The 18,564-nt window shown below is 54.3% G+C and overlaps 2 protein-coding genes across 3 annotated transcripts in view; both read left to right on the top strand.

Annotated features, from left to right (window-relative positions):
• Positions 1–861, top strand: part of AIF1 (allograft inflammatory factor 1) — a 3,646-nt gene extending 2,785 nt beyond the window's left edge. For both annotated transcript variants that reach the window (XM_032789032.2, XM_032789039.2), the window contains one exon: positions 235–861. In XM_032789032.2, the coding sequence (XP_032644923.1) occupies positions 235–322 (88 nt within the window). In that variant the 3' untranslated portion in view covers positions 323–861. The remainder of the gene's footprint in view (positions 1–234) is intronic.
• A 4,788-nt stretch (positions 862–5,649) lies between these two features.
• PRRC2A (proline rich coiled-coil 2A) overlaps positions 5,650–18,564 on the top strand; it is a 29,649-nt gene continuing 16,734 nt past the window's right edge. The window contains exons 1-12 of the mRNA XM_075071468.1: positions 5,650–5,856; positions 12,958–13,130; positions 13,243–13,420; positions 13,578–13,677; positions 14,300–14,372; positions 15,026–15,169; positions 16,577–16,728; positions 16,970–17,049; positions 17,269–17,408; positions 17,553–17,643; positions 17,939–18,143; positions 18,474–18,559. Coding sequence (XP_074927569.1) covers positions 13,019–13,130; positions 13,243–13,420; positions 13,578–13,677; positions 14,300–14,372; positions 15,026–15,169; positions 16,577–16,728; positions 16,970–17,049; positions 17,269–17,408; positions 17,553–17,643; positions 17,939–18,143; positions 18,474–18,559 — 1,361 coding nt within the window. The 5' untranslated portion in view covers positions 5,650–5,856; positions 12,958–13,018. The remainder of the gene's footprint in view (positions 5,857–12,957; positions 13,131–13,242; positions 13,421–13,577; positions 13,678–14,299; positions 14,373–15,025; positions 15,170–16,576; positions 16,729–16,969; positions 17,050–17,268; positions 17,409–17,552; positions 17,644–17,938; positions 18,144–18,473; positions 18,560–18,564) is intronic.

Genomic DNA, 18,564 nt, shown 5'->3' with positions numbered 1-18,564 from the left:
GCCAGCGCCCCTCACTCCCGACCCACAGCCCCCGGGACACCCTGTATAGCCCGCCTGGCCGGCACCCCACACTTCTGACCCGCAGCCCCCATCCCCCCTTTATCCCAAGACCGGACGGCACCCCTCATTCCCGACCCGCAGCCCCTGTATCCCCCACCCAGCCGGTGCCCCTCACTCCTGACCCACAGCACCTGGGTCCCCCTGTCGTTAACCCCGTCTCCGTCCCCTGTGCAGGATCCTGATGTACGAAGACAAAGCCAAGGAGAAGGAGGAGAAGCCGGCCGGCCCCCCTGCCAAGAGGGCCATCGCTGACCTCCCCTAGCTGCCCCCGGAGCCCTCTCTCCAGGGTGCTGTTGGGGGGCCCCAGGCAGGGAGCGTCTCCCCCCCTGCTCTGGGGTTCCCCTGGTTCATGGCACTGCTGGAAACCAAGCCACTAACAACGTCCGCGGGGGGGCTGCGGGGCGGTCCCCAGGGTGGGGGGCAGGGTTGGGAGGAGTGGGGGGCGGCCCCCAGGCTGGGGGGGTGCAGTTTTGCTGGACCCACTGGGATTCTGTTATTGTCAGACCTTATCACACCTCCCCCATGACTCCTGCCAACCCTGCAAAGGATTCTGGGATTGATAGACCTTGTCACACACCCTCCCCGCATGACATATGCTAAGCCTGCAAAGGATTCTGGGATTGACTCTCCCCCCCATGCCAGACTCACGCCAAACCCACAAAGGATTCTGGGCCAGCCAAGGTGGGAGAGGTTAAAGGTCGAGAGCCCCTTGGCACTCATGGGGTCGGCATCGGGGTGAAAGGTCAGAGGTCAAGGGGGTGACCCAAACATGCAGCACAGTCAATAAATGCATCTTAATGATCCTGCTAATGCGTGGTGGTTTCTAGGGGGGGGGTCACTGATCATGGGAGGAGCATGTGATGTCATCCCCAGCCAATCAGGAGCCTTCAGGCAGGCGCGACGGAGATAGAGGTCTCTGATTGGCCAGAGAGTGGGTGGGTTGGGCTTTTCTGCCCGGGGGGAGGATCCATTAGCAGTGGAGGTGGGAATGTCCCATTATAGAGGGGAAGTGGGGGTGTCTTCCAGTGGAATGGCCCATTATAGCCTGGGGGTGGGTGGGATGGAATGTGCCATTATAGAAGGGAGGGAGGTGTCTCCTGATGGAAAGGTCCATAATAGAACCGTCCCACAAGGGCTCCGTGCGCTGCCCTCGCCTGCAGGCACCACCCGCCGCAGCTCCCATTGGTCGGGAACGGGGACCTGTGGCCAATGGGAGCTTCAGGGGTGGTACCCGCAGGCTAGGGCAGCGCACAGCGGAGCTGCCACCCACCCCACCCCCAGGGGCCACTGCCAGACATGCTGACCACCTCTGGGAGAAGCGCGGGCCAGGGCAGGCAGGAAGCCTGCACCCTAAACCCCTCCTGCACCCCGCACCCCTGCCCTGACCCCTGGCCACACCCCTCCTGCACTCCAACCCCCAGCCCTGAGCCCCCTAACCTCCTTCCACACCCCTTCTGCACCCCAACCCCCTGTCCTGAGCCCCCTAACCTCTTTCCACACCCCTCCTGCACCCCAACCCCCTGCCCTGAGTCTCCTAACCTCTTTCCACACCCCTCCTGCACCCCAACCCCCAGCCCTGAGCCGCCTAACCTCCTTCCACACCCCTCCTGCACCCAAACCCCCAGGCCTGAACCCCCTAACCCCTTGCCACACCCTTCCTGCACCCCAACCCTCAGCCCTGAGCCTCCTCCTGCACCCCCCACCTCACACCACACCCCGCACCTCAACCCTCTGGCCCTGCCCTACATTCATGGCCCTGCATGCAATTTCCCCACCCAGATGTGTCCCTCGGGCTAAAAAGTTTGCCCACCCCTGATCTAGAGCATCCCTGACAGGGGTTTCTCCAACCTGCTCTTAAAAGTCCCCAGTGATGGAGATTCCACAACCTCCCTCTGCAATTTGTTCCAGCATTAACCACCCTGACAGTTGGGAAGTTTTTCCTAAAGTCCAACCTAAACCTCCTCTCTGCAATTTAAGCCCATTTCTTCTTGTGCCTTCGTCAGAGGTAAACGAGAACAATTTTTCTCCCTCCTCCTTGTAACAGCCTTTTATGTACTTGAAAACTGTGATCACGTCCCCTCTCAGTCACCTCTTCTCCAGACTAAACAAACCCAGTTCTTTCAATCTTCCCTCACAGCTCAGGGGTTCTGGACCTTTCATCAGTTTTGTTGCTCTTCTCTGGACTTTCTCCAATTTGCCCACATCCTTCCCGAAATGTGGTGCCCAGAACTGGACACAATCCTCCAGCTGAGGCTTATCTAAATCATTGAGGAAGATATTGAAGAGAACCGGACCCAGAACTGATCCCGGCGGGACCCCACTCGTTATGTCCTTCCAGCCTGACTGGAAACCGCTGAAAGCTTCTCTCTGGGAATGATTTTCCAACCAGTTTTGCACCTTATAGTAGCTCCATCTAGGTTGTATTTCCCCAGTTTATTTAGGAGAAGGTCACATGAGACACTATCAAAAGCCTTACTAAAGTCCAGATATACCACGTCTACCGCTTCCCCCTATCCACAAGGCTTGTGACCCTGTCAAAGGTGGCTCTTAGGCTGGTCTGACACGCTTTGTTTTTGACAAACCCATGCTGACCGTTACTTATCACCTTATTATCTTCTAGATATATGCAAATCGATTGCTTAATGATTTGCTCCATTATCTTTCTGGGTACAGAAGTTAAGCTGACTGGTCTGAAATTCCCCGGTTTGTCTTTATTTCCCTTTTTAGAGCTGGGCACTAGGTTTGCTCTTTTCCAGTCTTCTGGAATCTCTCCCATCTTCCAGGACTTTTCAAAGATAATCGCTAATGGCTCAGATCCCTCCTCAGCCAGTTCCTTGAGTATTCTAGGAGGCATTTCATCAGACCCTGGTGATTTGAAGACATCTAACCTGTCTAAGTAATTTTTGACTTGTTCTTTCCCTATTTTAGCCTCTGATCCTACCCCGTTTTCACTGGCATTCACTATGTTAGATGTCCGGTCACCACCAACCTTCTTGGTAAAAACTGAAACAAAGACGACATTAGGCACCTTTGCCATTTCCACATTTTCTGTTATTGTCTTTCCCTCTTCATTGAGTAACAGGCTTGCCCTGTCCTTGGTCCTCCTCTTGCTTCTAATGTATTTGTAGAATATTTTCTTGTTACCCTTGATGTCTCCAGCTAGTTGGATCTCGTTTTGTGCCTTGGCCTTTCTATTTCTGGCCCTACAGACTTGTGTTAGTTGTTTATATTCCTCCTTTGTAATTTGACCAAATTTCCACTTTCTGAAGGACTCTTTTTTGAGTTTCAGATCACTGCAGATCTCCTGGTTAAGCCAGGCTGGTCTCTTGCCAGACTTCCATCTTTCCTACGCGGTGGGTACTTTGCTCTTGTGTCCTTAATAACGTCTCTTTGAAGAATTGCCACCTGTCTTCAGTTGTTTTTCCCCTTAGACTTGCTTCCCGTGGGATCTGACCTGCCAACTCCCTGAGCTTGCTAACGCCTGCCGCCTTGAAACCCAGTGTCCGTATCGCGCTGTTCTCCCTCATACGAACCACTAACTCGACCATTCCACGATCACCTTCACATTCCAACCCTCAATTATAACAGGGGTATGGAACACTCCATTGAAGGATGGGGGTGTCGTGAATTATAGAGGGTATTGCAACGTTCCATTATAGCAGGGATGGGGGTGTTGGAATGACCCATTATAAGTGGAACATTCCATTTTGGAGGGGAGGGGGTGTCTCCTGGTGGAAGGGAGTTATAGCAGGGGGTTGGGGTAAAAAGGCTCATTATCTCCGGGAAGGTGGCCTAGTTCCTGATGGCATGCCCCATTCTAGCAGATGAGGGAGAGTGGCACAGTCCATTTAATGGAGAGGGGGGTGTCTCCTGGTGGAATGGCCCATTATAGCAACCTGGGGAGGATGCCACTACAAGGAACAGTCTATTAGAGCTGGTGGACTTGGAACATCCCATTATTATATGGAGGGGGGAGTCTCCCAGTGGAACGGTCTATTATATTTGTAAGTAAATGTGGTTGGAACTTCTTATTGTAATGGGGAGGTGCTTCTCCATGTGGAATGGTCCATTATAGCAGGTGGGATTGGAACATCCCATTATAATAACAGGGGGGAGTGTCATGGTGGAATGGTCCTTTATCATTGTTGGAGGGGGGGTTGGAATATTCCATTGTACTATGTGTGTGCAGAAGGGTCTCCCAGTGGGACATTTCATGATGGCAGGGCAGGTGTCTATGGCCTGGTCAGGATTAGTACAGGCAGCTGCAGTCCTGTCCTGCCTGCCTGGATCTACAATACATAAACCCCACTCAGCCTTCCCCTCCCTAGATTCTCCACCCACCACCCCATTCAGTGAAGTATGCCCTAATAAACCTCTTCCTTTTCCAGGAGACCCTCCTCTTGGGAATAAATTATGCAAATAATACCACCCCTCTCTGAAATATGCATATTTGCACAAATTATGCAAACAACGATTCTCATATTTACATAATTTGCCTTAGGACACTGCCCCAATTGTTACATAAATTATGCAGATAGAAAAAAACTTTTAATGGCCCCCTTTGAGTTTTCAAAACCCATGTTAATTACAGGCCCTTCCCTACACGCATCCTATTTCAGCCGGTCCCCCTCCTCCTTTCCAGCAAAATGTTCAAATCCACTGATTCTATTATACCAGAAGCCACGCCCCTTATGCAGATAAGGCTATTAAATAACCTCAGTGGCAAGTATCAGAGGGGTAGCCCTGTTAGTCTGGATCTGTAAAAGCAGCAAAGAGTCCTGTGGCACCTTATAGACTAACAGGCATCTAACGAAGTGGGGATTCACTCAGGAAAGCTCATGCTCCAAAACGCCTGTTAGTCTATACGGTGACACAGGATTCCTCAGTGGCATTACATCACAAGCCAGGATATATGCAAATTAGAAGGATCTCCCGGTATTATGCCAGAAGCCTCTTATCTTTTGCATATATTATTTTAATAAGCAAAGAGCTCCCTATGCCCCTAGTTCATTACATTGCAGTTTATGCAAATGAACAGACCCTCTGAATAAGCCAGTTTTAGTGTGGTTTGCACGTTATGTAAATGAACATAACCACTAAATAACCCTGGTTGATTATATTACACCGCTAGCCTAGGCTGCCTTGTACAAGTTATGCAAATGAACAGAAGCCCTTAAGCCCATCTTGTTTTATTTTATCAATAGCCACTCTCCTCGTGCATAAATTATGCAAATATAAAATAGCTTAATTTGGTACCAGGAACCTCCTTCCCCTCGCAGGTACTATGCAAATAAGAGACAAACTGACAAGATTTCTGCTGGACCACAAACCTCTCCTCTTTTGCATAAATTATGCAAAACAGAACGCCTCCGAAACGTCATCCCCTCTCCGAAAGCTCCTTCCTTTTGCATAAATTATGCAAACCACAACTACCCTCTAAAGGCAACTATTCCATCCTGCCAGAATCCTCACGGCTTCTGCATAAATTAGGCAAATTTTTCTGGCCCTTGGAAACCCCGCCCCTCCTTATTGACCTTTCTCCGCCCCTCCCAGCCCCTAGCCCCGCCCTTACGCAGCGTGGGGGCGTGGCCTCCTCTTCGCCGCTGGGGCCTGGGACCCGGATGGCCGTTTAGTCGGTTTCGAGACGCCGAGGCTCCCACATCGGGCCCTGGGAAAAAAAATAATAAAACGGGGGGGGGGACCCGCCGTAATCCGCATCCATCCTCCGCCTGGCGCCCCCATCCGCTTGCGGGAAGCCCGTATCCGGATAGAGCGGACCGAGCCCGATCCGGAGAGGTTGGTATCGACCTGGTTCCGACCCGCTGGGCTCGGCTATCGGCCCCTCGAAGGGAGGCGGGGGGGGGGAGACGGCTCGGCTCGAGCCGGTAGAACGTTCAGGCCTCCGCCATCTTGTTCCCAACCCTCTCCTCCCTACCCCCCCATCTTCATCCACGTCCATCCCCCTCTCGGGGGCCCCCATCCTCCCCCCTGGACCTCCCCATCCCCTCCCAAATCGCTTCCCCTACCACCTCCGGGGGGCATTTGCCGCACTGGGGGGCGTCTGGGGTCATTAACCCCCCCAATGCACAGCCTCAGAGAGGAGGGCTCAAGTGACTGTTGAGGGGGGAGTAGCCCCCTCGAGTGCCCCAAAAGTCGTCCCCCAAGGGGTGTGGGCTCCTTGAGGGGTCACCTTGTGGGGGCTGGATCCCCCTTGCACCCCCATGTGGCCCCAGAATTTCAAAGCCACTGCAGCTGCCCCCCAGTTTTAAAGGGGGATGAGGGGTAATGGGGTGTGGGGTATGGGGGGGCTGGGCAGGTGGGGAGACACGGGGGGAAGGCTGCTGTCACCCCCTCCCCCCAGGGCTGTCAGTTTTGCCCCCAAGATTCAACCTACTAGAAAAACCCTGCCCGCTCTATGCGGGGTCCCAGCACGTTTTGGGGAGCGGTCTTGGGGTGCCATGGAAATCTGGGGTCCGTGGTGATGTCTGGGCAAGCGATGAATCTCATTGTTCTTTCTTCAGTTCCCTGAAAAAAAAATCAACCCCGCGGAACACCTCAACCCTCATTTTGGGGGGGCTTTTGATGCCACTGTTGGGGTGACTGGATTTTGGGGTGCACGTTGATGCCAGCACAGGGCTGTGTCTAAGTGAACCCGCAGCTTTGGTTTTCCAGTGGTACCCTAAAAAAAAATCAAAGCCGCTGTGTAAACCTCATCCGTATTTCTGGGGTGGAATTGTTTCATGTATTGGGGTATTGTTGAAATTTTGGGGGGGGTCAGTCAGGGCTAATTAAATCCCTTTGCATTCTTTCTATAGCACCCTAAAGTATTTGTCACTGCCAAAAACCCAGCCCACTTTTGTGGGGGGTACGAAGAAATACTCATGGAAATAATGGTCTGTCATTGAAATGTGGGGTTCGTGCCGGTGGCAGAATAGGGGTGCCATTTGATTTCTTTCCCTCCTGTTGTTTAAAGTGGCACCATGAATTCATCTGAAAAACCCCAGCTAGTGAGATGGTACAGAAATTTGGGGTGCATGCCTGTTGATCTCATGTAACCCTCCTTTTCAACCACACCTGAGAAATCTTAAACCGGTGTTTATGAAAAAAAATAAAAAATAAAATGGGGGTTGGTTGCACTAGACAACTTTCCTCACTCTGGGGTGTTGGTTTAGGACATAGCAGGGGGGTGAATCTAAATGAACCCCCTGCTTTCTCAGCAGTGCCCTCATATTTTTTAAATCACTGGGGGGAAAAATCCAGTCTCAATTTTCAGACTGCTGGAAATCGGGGTGTTGCTGATATCTGGGTAGGGGAAGGTGATTGTGAAGAAGGGGGGAGTCTTTCCTAATATTCAATGGAAGGAGAAAATATGGGGTGCTCATCGTAGAATAGGGGGTGAATAAGCCAGTAGTTTGATGCCACCCAAAAAAAAAAAAAAACATTGGCAATTTAAAGGCTGTCATGGTGGTGTGGAGATTTGGGGGTGTATTTCAGTGGTGGTGTCTAACTTTACCCCAACAAACCCATCAGTCCTTCCTTTAAAATGCTATCGGGGTGATTCACATTTGGGGTGTGGTGACGGGATGAAGGAAGGTCTGTGTATCGCCCCCCCACAGAAATAAGCCCCAATAACATCCCAAAAAAATCCATCTGGGTGTTTATTTGAGATGTGGGGGTGCTGCCGTTTTGGGGTGGTCAGTTTGAACTCTTCCCTATATTTCAGCACTGCCCTACACCTTCCAGTCTAAGGCAGCAATCACAGATTCATTATCAGTCTGATTAGGGTGGGAATCAGTGGGGTTGTGTTGGTTTTGGGGGCTGAATTCTTATTTTATTTCTCTTTCTTACCCCATAATTATCCTTTTCTTATAAAAAATGTTTATGGCTAATATCATTGAATTTGGGGGGCGTATGTATGAGGTGGAATCGAAATACTACCCCACCCCTTTATAATGCCAACTCAGGCTTCAGCAGCTACGTTATTTATATTCAGTCATTATCTGATCTTTTTTTAATTATGTTGAAAGTGCAGTTTGGGGTGTGGAGGGGATTCGCTCGATTTTTTATTTTAAACTAGGAAAGAAGTAAAATAAGAGAGATGTGTGTGAATTATTAATAAATATCCATTCAGCTGTAGAAAGCCGTTACATTTTGGGGCTGTGGAGTTGGTCAGTTAAATAAAAACGAGTGACTAGAATAAAGACTGCATACCATGCTCTGTGTGCTGTAGGATAGTAATACAGACTGAATTGAAATTACTGACTATTATGAGGGGATTTAAAAGATGGGGGAGCGAAGGGGGGAAAGGGGGTTGGTATCCCTTGCTCTTTTATTTTCATTAAAATGTGGGTGTGCACAGTTGGTGCAAATTATCACCATTTTTTGTGTTGTCTTTCACATGAAAATGTGGAGGACTGGGACAGAACCGAAGAATCATGGTTAATTTAGCAGCATTCTTTGGGTTACAAAACAATTAGGAATGGGGGGAAAGGAAGCAGCTTTCTGGGTGGGGTCTTCTGATTTGCGTGGTCCGGGCAGTGTTGACATTAGTGAGGTGTCTTTGACATCTAATGATGAATTTAATAGTCAATCCGTATCTGTGTGTATCATGGCGACACTCAGATTAAGGCTGGGGGTCTCTTACGCCCTGGAATTTATGATGCAAAAACATTCATGGATTCAATCATCATAAAGGTTGTAAGAGACCTCCCCAGGAGTACACGGGTGGCACCCTACCAAAGACAATGCTAAATTAATAAACCATTCTAAATGAACAGACATCCCGCTAAATCTGTATTTGTGTATTGAGATCAGGGACCACCCTGGTTATGCCAAATCCAAATGATTTATTAATTCCGTCTGCAGCGATATTCAGGATAAGCTGCTCTCTGTACACTTATTGTTACCCAATAACACCAGTATGTTTTGCTGAGTTGTGAATAGATCCCCTTTTTGTGGGGGTGAGGCTACAATTATACCAGGGGGAATCTTTATTTTCGTCTCCCTTCGGTGCTCATGATGGAGCATCTGTACTGTAGCCAAATTTCAGTTTTGTGGTAGGGAAGTAAATGTATACCGTCGCTGCACAGAGACCAGAGGAGGAACTCTGATTTACTTGTAAGTAAGGCCAGGAGAGATCGTTAAACCTTCCCTTTAATTACTGGATAAATAATCCACGAATATTAACACACATCATCTCTCTTAGAGAGGCCCCCAAATTACACTTATTGTAAAGCGCCATACACTGTTCGAGAGGCAACTGATGTTACATGTGACTGGAGTGGGCCCTTTAAAAAGAAAATCCATAATTTGAATGATCAAAATGTGTGCAAAGAACCGGCCACCCGAATTGCAAGGGTTTGCCTGGTCCCAAATCAAGATTAAAATACAATATCAATTGTCACTTTCCCAGTGAGTTCAAGTGGATGCTGCCCTGTTCCTGGATACTTCAGATGTAGAGGGATTGGTGCTTAAAGAAACCCAACCTCTCTGCTTCCTCCGACCGCTTCCTTCCATCTGCCAATCAAATACCTGTAAAATAAAGGTTCCCCTCCAACCCCCCAAAAAAGGTATTTTGACCCTTGATCTCGAAGTAACTTGCAGCCATTTGTGGAGATAATTGTCATGGCATTACAATCTTAACACAGGATTTCAAAGATGGGCACTTACATGATACGTGTTAATCCTGCACTGTATCATTCACCCTTAAATTATATATAACTCATGTTAATGTGTTTTGTTTTTTCTGGATCTAGTGAACACAGCTGTGAATTGGACCAGTTATTAATATTGTCTTGTTTACCCCACGCTTTATGATGTGATCGTCCTGTTTATCTAACAATATTTGTATTTCACTGTGGTGTTACCTACCAAGTACGCTTAATCCTGCCTGGATGGACTAGATTCTCTCTTCCAGGTCTACGTTTCTGTTGTTCTGTGGTGGTTGTATCCCCGGTTCGTTGGTTATCAATGTATATTGTGCGTCTATATTGCTAACATTCTGTTTAACAATATTTAACAGGATGTTTATTCTGGGTGCATTTTAACCTTTTTTCCTAAGAATAACCCCTATTCTCTTTCTTTTTTAGCAATATTTCTTAACAATATCATGTATTTCTTAGCCATATTTGGTGTGACGTTGTTAACGTAAGGTACTGCCAGCCGAGAAGAGGCATGCATGGTATCGTTAACAGTGTTTTCGTTAATTGTTTACTTCATGACTGGATTGTTTTCCCTTTAAATCTTAACAATCTTTGTGGCTCTGGATGTCTTGCTAACGTAGAGAGCTGTGAACAATCCACATACGCAGTAAGAAATCATTTTGAATTAAAGTGTTTGCAAATACAGGTACTGCTCTTGAGACAAAAAAGGCTGTTAATAAGGTTTGGTTGTCTAGGGATTGGTCCTGCTTTGAGCAGGGGATTGGACTAGATCCCGCCTGAGGTCCCTTCCAACCCTGATCTTCTAGGGTTCTATGATAAGGACCCTTAGCTTTTACCTAGCACTTTCCATGGGTAGCTCTCAAAGTGCTTTACTAAGAACGGTCAATATCCTTCTCCTGACTTTACAGATGGGGAAACTGAATCATGGGGCAAGTGACTTTCCCTGAGGTCACCCAAGAGGCCGGGATGGAGCTAGTTCAAGGCAGGTGTCCTGAGTCCCTGTCCAGCACGTTATGTGTCAGGCTACACGGCTGCCTTTCTGGAAAGAAAATGCAGGATGGTATTTACAAGTGCAGAGCACCGTACATAACCCACTGGAGAAATTCACTAACGCTGGTAGCCATTAATAACACAGAGGCTCATACCGATGTCTTTGCGCTGCATGGGCTATTTACACTTGGCTGCATTGGTTCACAGTCTTTGTATTTATTAAGATCCTGTTCTTGACCAGATGTTTTTCCTTGTTTCCTTCCATCCCTCCTGGTTTACCAGCAGTTGATGAATCTGTGTAGATTGTAAGAGGGTTGCCTGGTCTTCATGTGGATTTGTTTGTGCCCTTCCGTTGTTAATGGTAGTGATAATTCTAGGTGCTTTGGGTACACCTCTCTGTTGGCAGGATGTTTTTTGCTCGCGATCTGATTTGTACTTATTCTGTGCAGATTGGACAATTGTTCTTTGTAAGGATTTATTTACCCGCCTCCTTATTCCTAGGCTGTTTTAGAGGTGGGTCTCAAGGTGGAGTGTGTTTCTGCTTTTATTTTCTGTCACACGTTCCTGTCCTCCTCCTTGCTTCCCCACCTTCTGCAAATCCAGCCAGGAATTAATTCAGGGCAGAGAGTGGCCGGTTGTACAGGGGGTCAGACTAGAGGATGAGAGTTATCCTTCCTGGCCTTAATCTGTGAAAATAAGCTCAGCCGTCCATCAATATCAGGAGGACCTCCTTGGGGTGTGGCTGTAAAATTAACATCTGTGGGTTTGCGGCACTGGAGTCTTGGGTTTTAAGGAACCATTAGGTCATCTGGTCTGAGATTTCCTGGCACCCAAGCAAGGGAATCTCACCTGTTCCCCTGGCAGGCTGGAAGTCCCAAACGGCAAGGTGTGTAATTCTGTCAGCCATTCCGTTATTCTTTCCCTGAAAATAGCCACCCCGTGGCCGATGATTTCCAAATCTGCTTTCTCTGCACCATGGATTCTGTCCTCATCAAACCTCCCCCTAAATCAGTCTGCACTGGGGGAGGAGGGGAGAGACATCCCTGGTTCTTTTCCCACCGACCCCCTTTCCCAGGCCCTCCCAAGAGAGCACTTGTAGCCTGGCTGGGCTCTGGAGATTTCCTCCCAGCTGCAGCTTTCTGCCCAGCTCTGTCTTCCAGCTCCGGTCTGGGGGTGTTGGCTCAGCCAGCAAGTATGGGGAAGTCGGGTGCGGTGATTTCAGAGAGCGAGCGCACAGATTTAGCTTTCAGTTGGAAAGTGCTCCAGACCCCTTGGCAAGAGAGCGGTCCTGCTTTACAGCAGGGGGCTGGGAGCCAGGACTCCTGGGTTCTCTTCCTGGCTCTGGGAGGGGATTGGGGGCTGGTGGGTCAGAGCAGGGGGGCTGAGGTTTCATATGGCTGACTCCAGGCAGCTTTAGGCTGGATTTTCCCATTGCCAGGCACCTGGGGAGAGCTGTCCCTCCCAAAATCCAAGGCAGTCCCATCCGGTGTCCTCACACGACCCTAGACCCCTAGCGCTGAGCTGCACCACAGCTGTCAGGAAGACCTTGGGATCCCAGGCGTCTCAGCTGTGGTGAGCTCAGGCTCAGAGGGTGAGTCAAGGACATGCCCTTAAAGGGACAGGCGCAGGCACTGAGGATGGAGTGAAACTAACCCCAGGGGTTAAAAACGCCTCCCTTCCCTGCCCTGGGTCTGACCCGGAAGGAAAACACCAACTGCCTCAGGGCCACATTACGCAAATGGCCCCGTCGGTTTCATCTTCTCTTGCTTGTTTGGGACTCCAGAAATAGCCCCTCATTCCTGGTTCCTGTTGTGCGGCCTTGAGGAGTGGGGACCACACTGAGAGCCAGATCTGCTTCACCCCCCTGTTGTTTATGTTGCAAGGGGAAAGTTTGAAATCCAAAGCAAACCAGCCCCTATCACTGGTGAAATTCCAACAAAGCCTTTCCCAGAGATGCTGGATTGGCTAATCTATTGTTATAACAAACCCTCACGTTCCTGGACTTAAAATGAAAACTGTGCAGGACTCAGCCGCTCTCATAAAAACCCAGGGGTCACTTTGTCATCTGCTGTCTCCATCGTTTTCTTTTTTTAAAATGGTATCTCGTAGGAAGTGGGTGAGGTGGTTTGTGTGGGACCTAACATAAACACAGAGCTTCAAACCAATTCCGCGTGAAACACCTGCGTTAGAGGGGCTGGGGCTGGGAGCCAGGACTCCTGGGTTCTCACCTCTGCCCTTCCTGCAGACAGAGGCACGTTTCGCGAGGAGCCAGGAGGAACCAACGTACTCAATGACCTTCCAGCGCAATGTCAGATCGTTTGGGGCAAACAGCAAAGGGGAAGGATGGAAAAAAGTATTCGTCGCTCAACCTGTTTGATACGTACAAGGGGAAGTCCTTAGAGATTCAGAAACCCACAGGTACAGGCACAAGGGGGCGCCGCAGTGTGGGGAGGCGGGCGCTGGGGTCTGGGAGGGGAGCACTGCGGCGCGGGGAGGCAGGCCGGGGCTCAGAACAGGCCCTAACCCCCTCTCCCCCCCCGCCATGGCTTGCAAAGTCTCGGGAAAGTTGCTATTGCCCGGCGTATGCCACCCCCTGCGAACCTGCCAAGTTTAAAAGCGGAGAACAAAGGCAATGACCCCAACGTCTCACTAGTACCGAAAGACGGGACAGGATGGGCAAGCAAGCAGGAACAGTCAGACCCAAAGAGGTGAGGAGCCGTCCCCCCTCGGAGTGGGGTGGACCTGGCCCAGGGGGATGGGGCCTTTCCCCTCTAAGGGGCGCTGGCTCCCATCAGGCCCCAGGTCTGAAGTCTCTCTCTCTCTCTCTCTCTCTCTCTCTCTGCCTCGCTCATTTCCCCGTCTCAGTACCGATGCCTCGACAGCTCAGCCGCCGGAATCGCCGTCGCCGCCGGCTTCGCAGACATCTGCCTCAAACCCACCGAAACGACCCCCAACAGCACCCGAGGTGAAGACGCTTGGGGCGGGGGGGCGTGTCCCTTGACAGAGATCAGGATCCTGGGGATGCCTTTAGGGGAACTCCACAAACATTGTCCAGGATAGAGAACAAAGAAAGTCATGGCTCCCAGCCTCCCTGCTCTAACCACTAGACCCCACTCCCCTCCCAGAGCCAGGAAGAGAACCCAGGAGTCCTGGCTCCCAGTCCCCCCTGCTCTAACCACTAGACCCCACTCCCCTCCCAGAGCCGGGGAGAGAACTCAGGAGTCCTGACTCCCATCCCCTCCTGCTCTAACCGCTAGACCCCACTCCCCTCCCAGAACCAGGGAGAGAACTCAGGATTTCTCTCTCTTGCAACCCGCCTGCGTCCATGTCACTGACACACAGACCCCACTGGCATTTCCTAGGGCCACAGGGCTGCCGCTGCTGGAGGTTGGTGCTGCGGCCTGTAACTTCTCTCTGTCGAAGGAGTTTCCCAGCCTTGGCGGCAGGATCTGAGAGTGAATCAGCCAGTGGGAGCTGTTCAATGGGCAACTGGGAATGGGGGGCTGGGGGGTGGATTTTGGGAGGCTGGTGAGAGGGCCGCAGTCCCTAGAGTCAACCTAACCCCTCCCCCTCCTTTGTTCTGTCAGAATCCCCCTACAGTAGCAAGCGGGGTAAAGTCTTGGGCACAGGCCAGCGTTACCCATGGAGCGCAAGGAGATGGTGAGTCCGTTTACTGATCCCCCAGGGTGGAGCTCAGGGGCACTAAGCTGCAGGGAGCTGGGGCTTCTTAGGGGGATGTTCTAATGTTAACCTGTGGAACTCTCTGCCACTTGAAGTCATGGAGTCAAAGAGCCTAGCAGGCTCAGACACTTCAATGGCTGATGGGAGCTCTCAGGCTCAGTGAGAGGGGATGAGACATGAGGGCTTGAACCCCAATCTGGACTGTCCAGGTCCTGAGCCAGTGATCAGGAAGGACACGCCCACCCCCATTGGGCATCACCCACGGGCTGGTTTCTGGCACGGTCTTCTGGAGCAGCTGGCCCTGACCGCGCAGAGACAGGCTGGGTGGGCCCCTGGCTCATTCTGTCAGGCAGTTCCCTGGCTTGGTCCTCCAGGGTCATAGAAATGCAGACATTGGCCCTCAAGGGTTGGCGAGCTGGCATGTCACAGCCCCTTGTTTCTAGCTTCAGAGAGGTGGAGGCCGATGGGTTCAGCGGGTCACAGACGCAGCGTTCTCACCCCTTTGGTCCTGAAGAGTCATAGAGCTGGACGATAATTGGTCCTCCGGGGTCGTAGAGGGGACAGTTCTTTCTGTTCCATGGTCCTCCAGGGTCATAGAGGTGGGCTAGACAGTCGGCTCCCCCTCTCCGCAGGTGGAAAGGGATCAAGCCTACTGTCGCGATTCTCTCGCGAGGAATTTCCGACCCTGCAGGCGGCTGGAGACCAGGACAAAGCTGGCAAAGAAAAGGACACTGCCGATGCGTCGTATGGGCCCGGACCAAACCTCCGCCCCCAGAGTGAGCCCCGCACGTTCTGTGTCATCACAGACCCCAAAGTGAACCTTGAACCCAGCCGTGTCAGCCAAATCTTGGCAGGCCCCTGCCCCCCACCCAGGGCAACCAGACTGGGCAGACCCCTTCTCTGCGGGCCACGGTCTTGTTCTGTTCAGCTGCTTCCCCGTTTCTGCGCCCCACCCCAGAGGGGCTGCATCTGTGTGCTGGGCCGGGGATCCCCAGAGAACCAGCCCCCGCCCCCCACCCCAGAGGGGTGCATCTGTGTGCTGGGCCGGGGATCCCCGGAGAACCAGCCCCCGCCCCCCACCCCAGAGGGGCTGCATCTCTGTGCTGGGCCGGGGGTCCCCGGAGAACCAGCCCCCGCGCCCCACCCCAGAGGGGCTGCATCTCTGTGCTGGGCCGGGGATCCCCGGAGAACCAGCCCCCGCCCCCCACCCCAGAGGGGCTGCATCTCTGTGCTGGGCCGGGGATCCCCGGAGAACCAGCCCCCGCCCCCCACCCCAGAGGGGCTGCATCTGTGTCCTGGGCCGAGGGTTCCCGGAGAACCAGCCCCCACGCCCCACCCCAGAGGGGCTGTATCTCTGTGCAGGGCTGGGGGTCCCCAGAGAACCAGTCCCCGCGCGCCCCCCCCAGAGGGGCTGCATCTCTGTGCAGGGCTGGGGATCCCCGGAGAACCAGTCCCCGCGCCACACCCTGGAGGGGCTGCGTCTCTGTGCAGGGCTGGGGGTCCCTGGAGAACCAGCCCCCGCGCCCCACCCCGGAGGGGCTGCATCTCTGTGCTGGGCTGGGGATCCCCGGAGAACCAGCCCCCACGCCCCCCCCCAGAGGGGCTGCATCTCTGTCCTGGGCCGAGGGTTCCCGGAGAACCAGCCCCCGCGCCTCACCCCAGAGGGGCTGTATCTCTGTGCAGGGCTGGGGGTCCCTGGAGAACCAGCCCCCACGCCACACCCTGGAGGGGCTGCATCTCTGTGCAGGGCGGGGGGTCCCCGGAGAACCAGCCCCCGCGCCCCACCCCAGAGGGGCTGTATCTCTGTGGAGGGTTGGGGGTCCCTGGAGAACCAGCCCCCGCGCCACACCCTGGAGGGGCTGCATCTCTGTGCAGGGCGGGGGGTCCCCGGAGAACCAGCCCCCGCGCCCCACCCCAGAGGGGCTGCATCTCTGTGCAGGGCTGGGGGTCCCTGGAGAACCAGCCCCCGCGCCACACCCTGGAGGGGCTGCATCTCTGTGCTGGGCTGGGGATCCCCGGAGAACCAGCCCCCGCGCCCCACCCCAGAGGGGCTGTATCTCTGTGCAGGGCGGGGGGTCCCCGGAGAACCAGCCCCCGCGCCACACCCTGGAGGGGCCGGATGTCCCTGGATAGCTGACCCCACAGCTGCGCGTTGCCTTACCGCTTCCCTCTTTCCTTTGCAGATGCGACGAGCTGGCGGGATGGAGGCGGGCGGGGCACTGATGGGGAGGTGCCAGAGCAGCACCCCGGAGCCCCCGACGGGCGGGCCGGGGTGGGCATGCAGCCCTCCGCCCCGCCCCACTTCCCTCCCTACCGGGGCATGATGCCACAGTTCGTGAGTGTCCCAGGGGCCAGGGTGGGGTTTGCTCCATGGGGAGGGGAGAGCGGAGGGGGTGATTTGCTCTGTGGGGAGGGGAGGGAGAGGGAAGAGGTGGGGGGCAGACACCTACGCAGGGAGTGATCCGTCTCCGTGACTGAAGGTGGCTCAGCAGATCAAGGGTTATGCGGGGATAGGCAGGGGCTGAACTCATCCCCCCCAGCATTGGGGGGCCCCCTAACAGCCTGTCTCCCCACAGATGTACCCCCCATACCTCCCGTTCCCGCCTCCGTATGGGCCGCAGGGAGCTTACCGCTACCCCACCCCAGACGCACAGAGGTGAGTTGGAGGGGGCTGTCAGGATGCCTGGGTTCTCTTCCCAGCTCAGGGGGTGAGTGGGGTCTAGTGGTTGCAGCCAGTTGCCAGAACTCCTGGGTTCTCGTCCTGGCTCAGGGGAGGACGCAGTGGGGGCTGGTGGGTTAGAGCAGGGCAGAGGGGCTGGGAGCCCGGACTCCTGGGTTCTGTCCCTAGCCCCTCCGTGGTTCTCCCTCCCCCCAGGTTCCCGCGGCTGGCTGGGCCCCGCCCCTCACAGCCCCCCCAGCGGGCGGCAGAGCCGGTGAGCCGCCCGCCCGTGCTCCGGCAGGACGACCTGAAGGAGTTTGACGAGCTCGACCAGGAGAACGACGAAGGCTGGGCAGGTAGCGTCCCCCACTGGGGATCCGGGGGTGGGGAGGGGGGAGCTCCCTTCCACCCTGGGGCCCCCCAGCCTCACACACAGCCCTGGGGGCTCCCCTGCGTCCAGCTGTGGGGCAGGCTCTGACACCGGCTCTCTGTCCGGCCAGGTGCACACGAGGAGGTGGATTACACCGAGAAGCTGAAATTCAGTGACGAAGAGGACGGCAAAGAGTCTGACGAGGAAGGGGCCGAGAAACAGTAAGAGGGACCCCAGGACGCCGGCCCATCCTTCGCCCCATCCAGGGCCCTGCCCCACATCCCTGCCCCCCCAACTCAGCCCCCTGGATCAGACCCACCAGCTTGCCCAGCCCCATGACCCTGGATGAGCCCCCTGGCGCATCCAGTCCCCCAGCTCAGACCCACTGACCCAGGGGAGGGGAACGGGTCAGTCCTGCATCAGACCCACGGGCTTGCCCGAGCCCCATGCACCCTGATCAGAGCCATGGTCCCAGCTCGCTCCGTTTGTTGCTGATCTCTGACCTCTGCCCCCCAGCCAGGACAGCGAGGGGCCAGGCCCCGAGGGCAAGAAAGCTGGCAGCCCCAAGGAGGAGCTGCCCCCTGTCAAGGCGGCCTGGGCCGAGGGCTCCCGCCCCCCGGAGGGGGCCAAGGAACAGCCTGCTGCCCCCACACCTCGCCCTATGCCACCGCCACCCCCACCCCCCAACCGGGGCAACTGGGGGCAGCCCAACGACTTCCCAGTGAGTGTCGGGGAGGAGGTCGGGGGGCACAAGGCATGTTGGGGGCTGGAGGGTTTGCTTTGGGGGGGGTGCGTTCCGGGAAGGATCTGAGGGCAGTGGGGCGTGAGCCCTGGGGAAGATGGAGCATTCATAGGGTGCGGGATTCAGGGGATAGAACAGGATTTGGGGGGGGTGTAGAGGAAAGGTCTGGGTCTGGGGGGATATAGGGGCTGTGGGGCAGGGATCTGGGGGTGCCCTTGAGGTGGAGGGATGTAGGGGGTGGGGATCTGGGGGGAGTGAGGGGGCTGCGGAGTGAGAGGCGGTCGGAGGTACCCACACCCCTGCCCCCAGGCGCGCCCCCCGGCGCCGGAGGACGAGGACGAGGCGTGGCGCCAGCGGCGGAAGCAGTCCTCCTCGGAGATCTCGGCGGCGGTGGAGCGGG

Source organism: Chelonoidis abingdonii, chromosome 12 (assembly GCF_003597395.2).
Source record: "Chelonoidis abingdonii isolate Lonesome George chromosome 12, CheloAbing_2.0, whole genome shotgun sequence".
In the NCBI taxonomy this organism is placed as follows: domain Eukaryota; kingdom Metazoa; phylum Chordata; order Testudines; family Testudinidae; genus Chelonoidis; species Chelonoidis abingdonii.
This window is presented reverse-complemented; position numbering and strand designations above follow the sequence as displayed.